Source organism: Astatotilapia calliptera, chromosome 20 (genome assembly GCF_964374335.1).
Source record: "Astatotilapia calliptera chromosome 20, fAstCal68.1, whole genome shotgun sequence".
In the NCBI taxonomy this organism is placed as follows: Eukaryota; Metazoa; Chordata; class Actinopteri; order Cichliformes; family Cichlidae; genus Astatotilapia; species Astatotilapia calliptera.
The window spans coordinates 14,901,494-14,917,879 of NC_137441.1; the positions used below are offsets into that span (position 1 = coordinate 14,901,494).

Sequence of the window (16,386 nt, forward strand, 5' to 3'; positions counted from 1 at the left end):
TGCACTTGGTCTCGCAACTCCTGATGGCGTAGGAGGAATTAACAGATAAAGAAACAAACACAGACAGTCAGAGAGATCAAATCAAGTCAAACGCTCATTTGTTTTCTCTCTTTGTGCAGTTTTGCTTTTGTAGATGTGAATACACAGTCGGATATGGACCAAAACAGTTTTACTAAAATTCTTTGGACAAGGTGGTCTCAGCCTGCTTTCAAACAGGCTCCAGAGAGGTTTGTTTATGATCCGACCTCAATCTGACTCAGTATATGCTGCAAGTTTTTTGAGCTAGCAGAGCACTATTGATTGTGTATCGTATAAAACCTGCACAATATTACCAGGTAAATACGAATGTTAAGAGTAAATTCTTCATGTTATCCACTTGTTCAGACCACAGCACCTTCCTCTCGTATTTACTTTGGTTGCTCCCTCCCCTCACATATCCGGCCAGTAAGCGTACCAGACATTCTCACATGGTTTGTAGTGCCACATTTTGGATCGCTTGGAGTTTTCTCTCTGTGAAAAGAAGAGTTTACCAACTCCTGAGCTGATTCTCCCCCAGAGGAAATGATCTATAAGTGTGAAAACACCCTTAATAACGTAATTGGTAAATGGACTGGTTCTTATTTAGCAGTTTTCTACTCTACCTGAGCTACACTACCAAAGCTCTTTACACAACCTGCCTCATTTACCCATTCATACAAGCACTTTTTTCGGTGCTTTTTCCATTTAAGTGGTTTCTATCTAACGTTCACACACATTTATTCTCTGATGGATGTGTCTGAGAGCAACTTTCCCAAGGATATTTGGCATGCAGACCAGGGATCAAACCACCAACCATAAGGTGTGGAAACGATGGCACACTCATCACTGGAATTTTCACATTGTTTTTGTTGGCATTGCAGTTGCAGATTTGCAGACTCAAAAGCCAAGGAGTGATTTTGAGTAGAAAATGTGTTTACTGGTGTGCAAGGTTAAAAGTTTTTTTGTTTTTTTCCTCCAAAGCATATAGTCTGACAGTATTATACATTTAAATTGTAAAAATCCAATGGCAAAGCTAAATATGCCAATTTTACTACTCCTTCCTGTGAAAGATAGATTGGCACAACACAGCAGGAAAATGAAAATGTTCTGAGTATGCTGCGTAATGCTTCGGTGCATTTGCAAATGGCATCCAAAACCAGCTCCAGGATGGCTGACAGCAAGCCACATTCATGGGTTTTCCTTTCCCTTGTTTCAAATCACAACACTTATAAATACACACACAACTCTATCGAAGTCATCTCGTTCTGCTGACAACAAGGAGTGAAATTCAGACAGTACTGCAAACTTAAAAGTTTGATGGACTCTTACTGCGTACTTTGCCCTGTGCAGGGGGGGGGGGGGGGGGGGGGGGTGTCTTATATTTGTTTAAATTACTGATAATGGTTTTTGGGTTTGGTGATGTCACTGCTGATAACAGTTTTTAGGAAATAAAAATATTTGTAAAAAATCCATATGTTGGCTGATATTCTTTGTGGTACTTTTGTATTAGCACCCACCTTTTTCCTTGGCAGGATGCTTATTTAACATTTCTTTATCTGTTTAACTAAAATGGTGTGTCCTTATGATGCTTTTTCTTGATAGCTTTTGGCCATTACTGAACTTAGAGCAGAAATTTCTACACATAATGTCAGAAAATTTTCCTCTTCTTTTTTCCTGTCTCTTCTTTGTTACACTGGCTATCTGCATCTCAGTTTGGTAGTATGCAGGACATGGAAAAAGCTTATTTCGGGTAGTGTCCTGAAAAATGTCAGGTGAACGTGATCTCACTTGTAGTAAACGACTTTGACAGCCCCGTCTTTTGGTTTAGTCAAAAATTCAGTTGTACTGGGCTACTGGCATTTCAGTCGTTTTTGTGTTGGCACTGACTTCGCAAAGTGCCAGGAACTGCAATTCAATACATCAAAATGGGAAGAAAATACCTGGAAGCACTACATAGACTGTAAGTCTTCTCTTCAAAATAATTTTCAAAGATTAGGGCTTAGATAAACAGATTATAAAAGCTACCACGCCCAGACTCCAAAAAACCAGTGGGCCCAAATCCTCACAAGCTTCTAGAAACCCCCTACGCTTTGTGTGTATCCTTAAGTGTGTGTAGACATGTGCATCCTGAACAAAAGAACTACAGTATACAGGCTTTGATAATCACTTATCCTCATGCTGGTGGACAAGATGAGCAGTCAAGCAACATGTGAACAGATGTGTGTTTTCCTTTTTCACCCCCCTATTTTTCTCTTTATCTCATCAACATGCACAGATGTGCACACACACACACACACACACACACAATCGCTTTCATTCTGTAGCCACAGTGAGGTAGTCAGGTTTCATTTAGCACTGATCTGCCAGTAAGGCTGTTGTCCTCTCACCTCCTGGTTATTGCTTCATGCGTCACACTGTTTGCTCTCCCCTGCTAAGCTATTCAGCAGTATTTACACACAAGTCAGTTATATGCACAAAGTCAAATTATAGATGACTCCATGATTTAGCCACATGATACACAGATGTTTCCATATTAATGTTTGATAAATGTATGTGTGTGGGTTGTGTGTAACAGAGAAATAGAAGGGAAAAGAAGTGGTGCTTTATGTGCATATTGTTTGCTTTTTCACCTGCTAACTTGGGATCTGTGCTCTCCACTTGACTGGATTGATTTTTTTTTCCACACACCCTTTTTTTTTTGTCTTTGTGCTAGCTAAATCTTATCAGTCCTATTGAAGAGAAAGCACTTCACACAGCCCATATTTCCAAGTTTTGTTTGTTTGTTTTATAACTACAATAGTATTTTGCTTTACTTGAATTTAATTTTAGTTGCTATTAATAACACATGAAGATGGTTATAAGCATTTATTTATTTACTTTTTAGCTGAGTACTCTCAGGAACACAGTGACTGGACTCCTGACTGCTGCCAAGATAATGTGGAGATTTCCGGCCTGTGGAGATGCAGAAAGTAACCCCTCTTAATCTTAGTGGCTTCCAGCACCAACATGCCACTGCACAAAGCAGTGAGTGTGTGAAGCTGTTCAGTGAGGTGTAAAGTACAGCACCGATCACTTCCTGACTAACCTGTAGAACTTTCATAGCTGTTCCGAAGCACAGAAATACTGAGAGATTTTCATATTCCTGTTAGTCTTTCTTTTCAGATTTGCTGGATTTTCAACTCTGGCTTTTATCTGAAACTGAACTTTTTTTTTTCTTATTTTTTGGTTCATATATGATAGATCCAATGGTGAAGTCTCTCCAAGCTCAGCATTTTTCATCAAATCTATCTTGCTTGCAACCTCTTTAGAGGACAAGACTGGGCTGATCACAAGTCTCTTGTCTAACACCTTTTGCTCTGTCCGAATTGCCGTGACCTGGCTTGGGCCAAGATTCAAAACAATGATCAATATGTTTCACACTATATTTTTTCACCACAGTTGGCCCATGAGTAAACAACAGAGAGAGAAAAGAGAGGAAACCATATGCTTAGTTTTTATATAAAATTTACACCAAGGTTTCTATAGAACCTGAACATTTGTGTTTTATGCTTTTTGCTTGCTGTCAAGGAAGTGACATCCTCAAGAAGATACTGAAGTAATTGTATAGTAAAATTACCAAAAAGAAAAAATAAATAATATGCATGGAAATATAAAAATAAAAAATAAAAGCACTATGTGCAGGAAGTTGTAATGTGTAGGAGTAAAGATTAAAGTAAAGATTTTTACACATTTATAAGGTAAAAATAAAAGCCAAAAGTTAAAGTTGTCATGGAATTGTAGATGTTAAAATTTTTATGCCTTGAAGCCTGCTAATGTTTGTCATTAATGCACAATTCCCATATGTAGTTCTAGAAATTATGTGTGTGCATGTGTGTCCGAGTCTGAGACCCCAGAGACTTGGATGAAAAAGATCTGAATGTCTGACAGAAAGACATCTTGCTTGCACAAAGCATGACTTTCACTGGGCCAGAGCTCCATCGGGGCAAGTTCTCCCATCTGTTTGTTTGTCTGTGTGAGAGAACGAGTCTGTCCTAGTCTGACCAACCACTCGGCCTATCCTTATTGGAAAATGCATAACTCTCAGAGGGGAACCAGCATTTGCATTCAGCTAGTCATACTCCTCATCATATTACATCCAACATTCATTTTTCAGTGAGCTGCTAAATGTTTTAAAAAACAAAACAAAACAGAAAAAGCTAGGAGGCTGGACCAGCAGTGAGGTTTAATATTATTTCAATAATCTGTGACAGTTTTATCATCATCACTACCATCTCTCTAGTGTTTCCATGATGTGCTCTTATTGCTACCATTTATCTTATTAACTATTCCATTCCTGACGTGGCAGAGTGATAAAGGGACCATTTTCCTTACCTTATTCCCAATACTGTCATAAGGCCAGAAGCTCCACAGGGAGGCTTAAATTACCAAAAGATATGGTTTATGGCATTTTCCTCTATATTAGTCACTACCCGGTACAGTTTGGCAGGATTAGCGAGGAGCTGAGAGTAGGATGATATTCAGTGAAGATCTGGGTTGAGTAAAAAAATAAAAAATTTTGTTACATATAATACAAAATAATATATAACAAAATGAGAGTCTGTTTTCATGCCATTTTTATAATTTAATCTATAGATAGTTATCCAATCCCTGTGCAAGTTTTTAAATGTATTTCTGCTAATGGTTCAAATACATGTCGCACAAAAATTAGGATGATCATTATAGAATAGAATAGAATAGAATAGCCATTTATTGTGATTGTACATTTACCACGAAATTGTGGATTTTGTTGTACATTAAATCCACAATTATTAGTTTTTTTGTGCATGCTTATCAGTCCACCACGAAACTGTGTCAAAGGTCGTCCTTAGATGACAAACATAACTCCTAACACATCTTTGCTTTTACTGCACAGTAAGCAAACAGGCTGTAGACAAACATTCAACTTAGAAGCCAGGTAATACTTTTGCTTTTAACGTCTTGCTTCACATTCATTTTTGTTTAGTTATTTTTTTATTTTTTTATTTTTTTTTTTCAAATTTTTTGCGAGAGTGCTTCTACTGATGTGCTTCGTACAACCCCTATCTTTTTTAGGGGTCAGTTTATTTTACTGGCTGGAGTCTTTGTCTGTCTGACGGTGCCCTGCAGATATTTGGCTTTATAGGAGTAAGTAGAGCAGTGTGGCTTTGCAACAGCTTTGGTTTGCCTTTGCAAAACACAGGAAACCAGGCAAAGGCCTGCTCTGGCTTGTGATGGCAGACGAACAAATCTCAGGAGTAGGCAAGTGTAGGAGTGAGAAGTGAAGAATTTAAAACAAAATAAAAGCATGACTTCTTCAGGAAGAGAACTTGACCGTTATTCAAAGCCTTTTCACCATTTCCACTAAGTAGCATTTCTAGTATTTACTTAGTATTTTGCCAGTTAATGTGAGTACATTGAGTGACTGGGTGGTTTAAATTAGTTTGACCCATACATGTGATATGCACTGATGACTTCTTACTACATCAAATATAGATTCATATTTGTTTTGATAAGGAGTAGAGGTTTTCAGGCAGAAAGGTCTTTTCTTGTTTACTTCCTAGAGGAAAATAAGGGCACAGGCCAGAAGTGAATACCCCACATTCCCCCTAGCAACAGCATTGTTATTGGAGGGAACTAAGTTAGTTATGAGAGACATTAACACTATTATAAAGATGTCTAAAAATAAAACTACTGACTAATTGTAGTATTTATTACTTTGTAATAATATTACATGTATAAGCAATATACAGCTATAATACAGATTTAATGTCTTACGTGAGGTGGTAGTACCCTAAAGTGTGGCTATGGAAAAGTGACTGTGGATTTTTTTTTTTTTTTGTATTCATTGACGAGGTGAGGTGAGGTTTAAATTCAACCCTTCTTCACTCGGCGTCTGGTTGCACTGGACTGTGTCAAGCTCGCACTGTAAATCTGATCACCTACGATTACCCCATGCACAGTTTATGAGCATGGTATGCAAGTCAGGCAGTGTGTCATGATCTACTTTGTCATCATCCTTTTAAGTGCTGTTGCTGAGTCAACATTTTCTCACTGAGGCATGTTCGTCACAAGCACCTGTGTGATCCTGAAATGGGATGTGCGGTTACTCGACACGAAATAACCATTATTCACTGAGGTTTGAATCAATGCGAGCTTGTAGTTCAGCTGAAATTTGTAGATATCATCCTCTGTGTTGTGTAGTTTATGACATCTTGAGTGAATCGCCACCGCCACAGAGGGAATCATGCCTTTTTCTCAACATCTAGCCGGTATTATTTTGCCAGAATAAAGCTATCTGTTGTTTGTGCTTCTCCCTAAGGGCACAGATTGCATTCTAGGATCAAGAGAGAGAAAGAGAGGGCTTTTTGTCCCACCACTGAATAACCATCACACTCACAACCCACTTTAAAGAGACACGGCTCCTGTCTGACAGCCTCTCTCTCTCCGGGGGTTCAAAGCTCGGAGACTTACGTAAGCGGCAACATGTGTATTGAATGGACAATAATGGCGGACTTAGGAATATACACACACATGTGTGGTTACATGCACAATGATAATCATACTTAATGCCTACCCACACTTCTATATTTATATACTTCACATATTTTTACATTGTATTCATTCAGTTCATACAGTGCATAGTACCTTTACATAGAAGTGTAAAGCAGGAAGCCTAGAAAGAGGCAGAGTGGACACTAACACCAGCTTGTGTTGGGTCAGGGATAGAGTGTGCTAATCATTACCATCTGCCTGCAGCAAAAATAGTGAGACAGAAAAAGATGAACAGAGGGCATTACGTAATACTGTGGAGTCAAGGCAAGATGATGAGGGGCAGCGAGAGTGTGGGATTGAGAGTAGTGGGTGTGGGTGTGGAAGGGGCAGCTGTCCGAGCTGCACCCCAGGCAAGAGGAACATCAACAAAAGCCTGGTCTTTTCTAATAGCCTCTATTGTCTTAACGTTACCTCATTGGACAGAATATCCCAGTTAGATGACATTTTGCTGAATGTTCTTCATTTTTAGACAACAGTCCTCATTTTCTGAGGGCAGCATTTACAACCCTCTTAGTCTGAAATAGACTGAAATCAAAAAGAAAGAAAACACCTATTACAGCAAGGGAGGAAAAAAATATGTTAGCAACACACTTTGTGGCTGCCATCTATTTACCTGTCAGCCTCCTTCACAGAGTGTGTGCATGAGGATGACTAATGCAGGCGGAGATATTACCTTTATTTTTGGTGTGCATATCTCTCTACCCCATGTGCATTTGGATTTGTTTGTGTTCAGTAACGATACCTCATAAGAAAACAGGAAAAACACCAGTCAGCATATGCTGAATGTGTAGGGTTAGGTTCCATGATGACTCAAACAGAGAGGTGCTTCAAAGTTTATTTTACTCGTGTGATTGTGATGCCGTGTTTGCTGTCTTTCTAACTGCCAATCACACGCAAGCCTCTGCCAATTTAAGGAACGTGCACCTGCTTTGAATATGAGGAAGTCAGCACACATACAGCACATACAGGCACAAAAAAGCTATCTGATGCCTGTTTTGGGGATCATGTTGAACACATGATCACATTGGACAGATAAGTGCTATTTAAAACCTCCACCACCGGGGCTTAGGGGAAGATCAGAGATTATTGTTGGCAGTGTGTTGCTCCAGTGAAAACTGGACCTGTCATACTGAAGTGATACAACAAACGATAAATATTACAAATACTGCCAAGTCCCTGTCCCTCTGCCTTAGGGCTGTTCGATATAACGATATATATCGGATGACGATATAAAAACGTCTAACGTTTCATTTTACGCTATCGTTTGTTTCGTGGTGTCGCAAAATAAACTGTTTAGGGCAATATTTTTTTCATCGTTTTGATGGTCACTGTAGTGGCTATGTTAATTTCTTAAAGTTCTCTCTTTCTCTTATATTTAATATAACCACACTACAGACGGACAAGCGCCTGTTTTTATGCGTTTTGGTTAGCAACAACGACGATAACACCATCGCGTGTCCGCTTGTTTATGTTCCACATAAACCTTTCACAATAAAGCTCAAGATCCTGTTGAGACTTTTCAAAATAAACTGAATCACGTGAAAGAGCAGATTATTTACGGATGAGAAGTAAAAAAGAGCCGCCAGGTGCTAAAAAATAAACCTTAGACTCAAACGTTAAAACAGGCTTTTCTCCGCAGCACGCCGTGTAATAAATACTCACAAAGAAAGCGGCGGCCGCTACAACTTATGTCTAGAAATGTATAGTTTCATGCATCTGTTAAAACACTCGACTCCAGCTACATGACGCGCAGCTGGAAACACTTCCCGCAAGTCGAGCTGCCCGAGATTCACAGAATTTACAGAAAATGTTACAATTTTGTGATTTATATCGTTATCGGACGATAGAATTCTTATATCGGGATATGAGATTTTGGTCATATCGCACAGCCCTACTCTGCCTTCCTCTTTTTTTTTTTTTGAACTTCTAAAACTGGAGTCAAGTGAGGCACAGTTTCTTTCTTGGTAAACAAGATAGATACATCGATGTAGTCTCATTGACATGCAGGAGAAGCCCTAGATAAGAGGGGGATTGTTGGTAGTCAGTTTTTATAAAATGAGTATATTCTTTGGCAGACAGGTGAGATACATCAGTGGCATTACATGAAGAAGAAATAGCAGATAGAGAATCCTAAATAGAAATCTGTTTTACCCCTCTAAAGAGCAAATCAACAGTTGAAGTGGGAAATACATGAGCCAATCATAGATAGGGACAGTAGAGGTTCACAGCAGTTTTAACTGTGTAATAGCAGCCATATCTAGTTGTTATCTTAGACATGAATTTATATTTACTGATCCACAACAGGAATTTGTATAGATTTGTACAGTACTCTAATGGGACACGTAGTTTTTATGTCAAAGTGAGAACCTAATATAATAATTGGCCTTGTTCCAATTATTTGACAGAGGCTTCAAAATAACTGCCCAAAGGCATTACCAAGTAGTGAGACACTTCTAGAAGCACCTTGGATACACATGCAATTATCAGATTAGGTTGGGAAAAACTCAGATGAAAGGTGTACTTTAGAAAAGCCAATAAAGTATGACAAATCTTCAGCCATATACACAGTGTATCGCTTTTTCAGTCATGTGTTTTGTAGCTGTTGACCTGGATCTTAAGTGGGCTATCGTTCTATAAACCAGGCAGATCCTAGGGATTTTGACTGGAATGGTAACTAGAGCAGAGGTGATGTGTTAAATATAGTGGGGAGGCCCTGTCGTCTCCCCAACAACAGCACAGAGCCCACTATAGTACCGGCTGGTGGTGCCAAATCGTAACTCGGCAGTATCAGAGTCCTCAAGTGTCCCCTTAGGAAACTTGGAAAAACCCCATGTTTTCCACATCCAAGTAATAAAAAGTCAGCTGGAAAATCATCCCACGGAAACAGCCCGCTCTTGCCTGGCTTATTGCAGTGCACATTAGGTGAAATGGTCATCTTTAAAACGCAACTGTTTTTGGCACACAATATACAAATATACACATCCTTGAACTCCCCCCCCCCCCCCCCCCCCCCCCCCGCCCTTTCCATAATCACACCTTGTTGTTGCTGCCTGCTTCTTGGCTGGGCTTTAAGTGGCAGTCTCTTTCTCTCCCTCTCCCTGTATGTGCCTGGGCCTGGCTTGTTGATTTTTAGCTGGTTGTGTTGTGCTACTGCCAGAGGGGAGTGTTTTTGGCCCAGCCAAGGCCAATATAAGTTGAGGAGGAAGGAAGGTAAGAGGTTGTGTGTGAGCGAGATTGAGTGAATGGTGTTGTTTCTGCATGTACTTAAGTGTGCCAAACGCTTCAACCAAACTAGATGCAAAACACACACACATGCAAGTACTGTAAAATAGAGTTAGAACTTCCCAACTGATGTATTACCTGTCTCATAAAAGAGAGTTGTCAATGGCACTGCTTGTAAATTTAAGAGCTTCAATTGCAAATTATGTCATTATAGTTCAACAAATACCAGAGTTACCACATAGTATGTGCCTACACATGTTCATGTGTGGGAGGGTGGAGGGCTGCTATGTTTATCATGTCACTATTAAATTTACTGCATGCCATAAATGCACCACGGATAGCCTCAATGGTTCGTGTAAACATCCTGGAAACCAAAACCCCACCCTTCTCCTCTCCCAAATACATATATATATATATATATATACCACACACAGACCAACTTTGTTGACAGCAATCGCTGTTCTCTCTTTGCCTCACTCTGGGCACTAAATAAAGACATCCCCAGTTTGACTTGCTCCAAAATAAAGCCTCTCATAAGAAGATGCAGACAGATTTACGGCACATCAATGCTGTTGCTCTTTCAGCTGTCATCCACTTCACCATGTTTAAAGGCTCCTTAGTTAGTTCACAGGCAGATGAGAAGTGAAAACAAGAGTAGCAGGCCGTGTCATTTAGTGTGCAATATCTGCTTTAGAGTGAGCGACAGACAGGGATGGTTTTCTCTCTAATCTGGTTTTTATAAAATGTAAAATGTGACAGCTGTCTGCTTCTAAGTTGATGTAAACATTGATATCAAAGTCTGTGTGATATCAGATTAGCTCTGCTGCTGTCAGCAAGAATAGAAGTCAATCAACAAGTGCCCTTTTTAGAAAAGGTTTCTGAAGGAGGCCTTTACTGTTTTGTTTTTGTTTAATCAATGCACACTCACACACATTAAAAACTTGAACCAGATGCAATGAATCTGTGGTGTAGTTATCATTGCTTTTTCTGGTAAGGAGGAAGGAAAACACTCAATGTCAGGAAATCAGGGTGGGTTGTAGGGATGGGTATTAATGAGTGCTGGGGTGTGCTGGAATGGGTGTGTCTATATCAATGTGTACGAGAGGGGAATATCAAAGTTTGAATGAGGCCATACATCAACTACAGGGATTGTTGTCCTCCCAGTTTGTGTTTGTTTTTCCTAATCTCTCTTGCTAAGGCCACACACCAGAAAACAGACATGCATGACTGTCAGTGGTATGCTATCAGAGTACTGCACTATATGAAGGCCAAATGGAAGGTAACCAAGAGCCCTAACACAAATTTTATAGATGGATTTTATTAAACGAGAGATGGAGGAAAATCAGAAGTATGTCCCTGGTTGGCCCGAGTTATTGCTGAAAACAAGGCTAATGACTGCAATAGGACACAGCTAATCTTGTTATCTCTTTATCTCTTGTCCTCTGTGTGTGTGTGTGTGTGTGTGTGTGTGTGTGTGTGTGTGTGTGTGTGTGTGTGTGTGTGACCATGGCTTCTATCTTGGCAGTATTTGAATATTATAGAGTATATCCTACCATTTTTCCAAATGTCTGCGTTGAATTCACAAACACACACAAGTTTTGGGATGCTGGAGAGTAAAACCAACAACTTTTGTGGGAGCACATTTGTGCTCAGACTGGCTGAAAGATTCCTCCGTATCGGGTACATTCCATTTTGATCTGTTTGCTTCCTATCCGACGCATTCTCATCAGCGTGGGAGCTTAGGCACTTTTTAAACTTTTTTTCTGCGTGTGTAAAATGTTTTAGAGACTTCTCATTTGAAAATGTGTGTGAATGTGCGCAGATACACGTAGACTTGCTGATTTTGAAACGTACTTCTCTTGTTTGTTGATTCCAGCATGAAGTTTGTGTTTTGTGTGTGTGTGTGTGTGTGTGTGTGTGTGTGTGTGTGTACGCGCACCGAGAATTCAAGAGTGGATCTCTGCCAGGGCTTAGGGCTTGGCTGAGAAAATGCCTCAAACCAGTTTACTCTGGTTGTGTAGTGAAGAAGTCTGGGGCGGGACTAGAGCTCTTAAAGCTGCAGACTCTATTCTCTATGAGAATATGAGTATGTGTCTACTGTGTATAGCACAGATCGGTAAATTTGGATTTATATTTATTTACATACATATGGTACGGACACTGGTATATTTTTTTCAGGATGTTACATGAGAATTGAAATCTGTTTATGTGTGTGCAAATGTGAACAACTGTGTGGGGATGAACGCTTGGCCTGGCCTCAAATAGTTTTCCCCACATTTTGCTTTCAAGGACAGTAGAAGTCTTAAATAGAACCAACAGGAATAATAAGTGTGTGTCTGAAGCAGATAAGCTTATTTGTCTTTGCAGGATCTTTTTTCTTTTCTTTTTTTTTTTAACAAGAATGCCTTATGCCAAAGCACACTGTTTAGGCTGTCTGTGCCTGTGTTTGTGAATGTTTTCTGGTGTCAGTTCAAGTGGGTAGTATGAATAAGATTTAAGATGAGGTTGGATTGCTTTGCATGGAGCGTTCTGAGAAGGAACTGAGCAAAAAGCATGGTTCTCCCCTCTAAGCGAGGTTGCACAAGCTGTGCAGAAACACACCACAAAACACTTTCACTCTAGAGGCTTTGTCCCCGTGTTTGTATATATGCACACAAGCACATATTTGAACACACACAATAGTAAGTTGTCTAAGATTTACTGTACATGAAATTACATATCTCTCTGTCTTCTGGCTGCTTGTTGGACTTGTTTACCTCCTAATGTAAATTTCTTCTAACATCACAGTTTGTATTTTGTGGCTATATAGAGAATTGTATGTTTCTCTGGGGACAAGGTTAAACTTTTTTTTTCCTTAAATATTTTCCAATACTCTGAAAAACAGACAAACCTCTGTTTAATAGAGCATGGGGTTGGTTAGACAAGAGTACCCCTTAAAACTACACCAGATATGTTTCTTGTGCTCAGTGTGCATTTTTATTTTTCAGGAAGCCGTCAGGTCACGCTGATAAGGAGGTGATGGCTGCCACCGTCCTGACCTCACTGTCCACATCACCTTTGGTGCATTACCCTTCGTCTGCACCCACAGGTAACACCATTGGCTCGGCATCAGTTGCATTCATGCACCCATGCACCTACTGCTCCTTGAGTGCAAGCTGCTTTGTCACACACTGACTCATCCACTGTGTTTAACAAAATCAAGGACATTCACTTTGTGTTGCTCGCTGGGGACGGTGCTCATCACAAATCACTTGATGTTAGTTTACCCTGACACAGGCTGAGCTGCTGACTCGTTGATGTGTTAACATGTATTTATCCCAGAGAAGGGTCACGCAGTGTTATTAGCACTTTATTCCATCATCTTTCCATGCATGTATGTTTACCCAAGCCCAGCACTTACTGCCAACTGTTTAGCCTTGACCATTTCACCACAGCTCCTTTTGCTGTTTCCAGTGTTGCTGTGGTTGCTATTACCATGCCAACCACCAGACGGTCAAAGTCCTGACAGCTTTTTAGCTCAGCGCTAAACCCGGGCTGCTGGTTTTTTGCTCTCAGGAAGAGCTTCTATAGTTTTTATCTCTAAAGGCTAGAAGCACCCTGTTGACACTGCTGCACCATTTCGGACATAATAGAAATAAACCAAGAACTGTAAGCTTTCATTTTAGAAATGATCTGTGATGCAGTCATTAGATCAGATCAGAGGATGCTGTGAGTTTATGATTGCAATGCTTGATGAAATGCTTATTTGACAAAATATTTCAGAAAGGGGGTGTTGCTTGATTTCTCTGTGGTAAATCACAGTGGTGCTTTTATAAAAAGTATCCATGGCTGTATGGATCCCTGTTGAGATTGGATAGTTTTTTTTTTTATTTAATGCAACCTCCAAAACCTTTCCTTATATTTTTATAACTTAAAAATTAAATTGTTTATTTATTTATTTGTTTAGCTCCTGGTGCATTTGGTTGTTTAAAAAAGTGGCAGGTTTTTGTTTTTATGAGTTGAGACAGGATTGGATATCCTATTTTTATTTTTATATTTTTTGTGTGAAAACACACAGTCCACTGAAGCCCCTTGATAATTCTGAAAAATAGTTTGATAACCCTTATCTCTTTATATTTATATGGGAAACAGTTATTGAATTGTAGAAGGTCTCTCCAAAATGTATGATATTAGTCCTTGCTCTGTGTTTTTCACTATAATTTGCCTGATTAAAAGTCAGATAAAGCCATTGTGATAATCAAGTCTTAAAGCACTATATAATTGATCAACAAATTAACAAATGTATTGAAAGGGTTTCTGGGCCTACACACTGGAAATCGTATAGTGTTTGTTCTGGGAAGTAAAGAAAGTTTGGACTCAATGGTTGAAGTTTCAGTATACAGTAGCTAAAAAATATGTGGTGTAGTAAAGAATCCATTGTTTTAGATATTATATAATTTGTGGAAATAAGCTTCTAAGGTTTACAGATTAAGACATATGTTTTAATTATTTTGTGACATTAGAATTGGGATTGTTTTGCAAGAGAGCCCCAATATTATGTTTCCAGTAATACAAATTTAAAATTGAGAGGTATTATCAAAGAGTTCTTATAACAGATCAAGTTAAAATTGGTTGTCCTGTTCAAGGCCATCTTCTTGTGCACCCCCTGGACTGTTGGTTGTTTTTGTTTTTTTGTAGGGCAGCTGTCCACTTAATTTGTGTCTGCGATGGCCACTGAATCTGGTCCAGTGTGCCAAAACTGCTGCCCTTCAATTTCATTGTTATTTTTGGGGAATGGAGAAAGTTGCAGGAGGCAAATCTAATGAGGGGCCCATATGGTGAATGAAAATTGTTATGTTGTCTGGCCAAAAAAACTCAAAGTGCTCTGAGCTGGCACTCTGGTATGCAGCATGGTCAGAAGATGACGGGAAGTGATCTGAAAATACCAGCTGTGTTGGAAGCTCAAAGCTGTCTTCTCATCCATGAGATGGCCAGATTTAAATGAGCTAAGTTTGCTGTTTTTATGGACCTGTTCTCAGAACTTCTATTTTTTTCTCATACCTCACTGGTTCACATTTGGCTCTTAGTTCATGGTCAAATTTGTATGTCTTCAAACATAAAACATCCTCATTTCAGTCACGTCGTGCCAATAACAATAAGTTGTTGTGTTGTATAAACTACAGCCCCCGAGCCGGCCGGCAGAGCTTGGAAAGAGGTGCTGTCAGCTAGCTACAGCAGTTCGACCAGCGGCAACTGGAGCTGGGATGCCAGTGACCATTCAGTCCCCTCCACTCCGTCCCCACCACTTTTAAACGATACAAACAAGAGCTTCCCGCTCTCGTCCCAGGGTGATGATGGCAGTGAGGATGTCACAGAGAGCCCGCACTTCATGTTTGAAGACCCCATACCTCGGAAGCGAAAGGTAAAGATAAACGCTTACGTCCTGACTTTCTTTCTTAACTTGGGCAGTTTTGTGGCATCCAAGCGGCTTGAGGCTTGAGGCAGTGGTGTCACACCTCTGCAGCTTGGACTTTGTTTTGGTCTCAACAGTTTTTTTTTTCACCTCACTACACCTTAGTACACCTGATGATTACAGTTTGTGTTTAGATTTGGTGTAGGCTGCTGGGGGCTTCCAATAGTGCACTGAGCATTTCTTCTTCTTGACCTTTTTTTCACTCTGTGTTTATACACCACACTGTGTTTCCACAGCATGTATTTTGTCCTGTCTCACTCCTCTCACCCCCAGCTGATTGCAGCAGATGGCTGCACTGAGGTTGGTTCTGCCAGAGGTTTCTTCCCATTAAAAGGGAGTTTTTCCTTCCTGCTGTTGCCAAGCGCTTGCTCTTAGTGGGTCGTCTGATTGCGGGAGTGTTTGCTGTATTATTGTAGGGTCTCTACCTCACAATATAAAGCCCCTTGAAATGACTGTTGTCAACTTGATAAAGTTTCATAGAGAAGTTTAAAAGAGGAAAAAGCAGATTCAATTTTAGTTTTGAATAGGAAATAATCAGTGGTTCATCCACCCATCTGTCCATCTATTTTCTTAACCACTTGTCCAACTTAGGGTCCCAGGGGCCAGGAGGCTATCCCAGCTGTTATAGGGTAAGAGCATTTAACACATGTCTAGGCTAAATATATAGAGTACATCCTGAAGATAGTAAATCAAGCTGAGCTTGTATACAAACAGCTCTGTACCTTTCTAATTTTTAAGTACTAGGTAGGAGATAGAAAATCCACAACACAAACAGTCAAACATAAGCACTAGGCAGGTTAAATAACCTCTTACATATGGCCTGCCACTCTCTGGTTGTGTGGACGATTGATTATATTCTTGCTTTTACTTCACCTCCTCCGTTTTGTACTACAGAAGCAGTCCAGAACAGCAAAATGTTTTTGCTGTCAAGTAGCTTCCAATTGCCTTTTCAGTCCTTTCAGGGAAAGAGGTGGTAGGGTTTTATAACAATGAAAGAAAATCGGCAGACTGTGTAGGAATGAACAGCAGGAAGTAAGCATGCAAGGGATGCATAAAAATGAGGGCAGTTGGAGGGTATAAAGACGGAAAGGAGAACTGATGCACAGGGTAGCAGCAGAAGGAGA

At 39.9% G+C, this 16,386-nt stretch overlaps 1 protein-coding gene across 2 annotated transcripts in view; it reads left to right on the forward strand.

Moving 5' to 3' along the window:
* Window positions 1–16,386, forward strand: part of slc2a4rg (SLC2A4 regulator) — a 40,857-nt gene that overhangs the window by 9,792 nt on the left and 14,679 nt on the right. For both annotated transcript variants that reach the window (XM_026153769.2, XM_026153770.2), the window contains exons 3-4: window positions 12,798–12,898; window positions 14,973–15,211. In XM_026153769.2, the coding sequence (XP_026009554.2) occupies window positions 12,798–12,898; window positions 14,973–15,211 (340 nt within the window). The remainder of the gene's footprint in view (window positions 1–12,797; window positions 12,899–14,972; window positions 15,212–16,386) is intronic.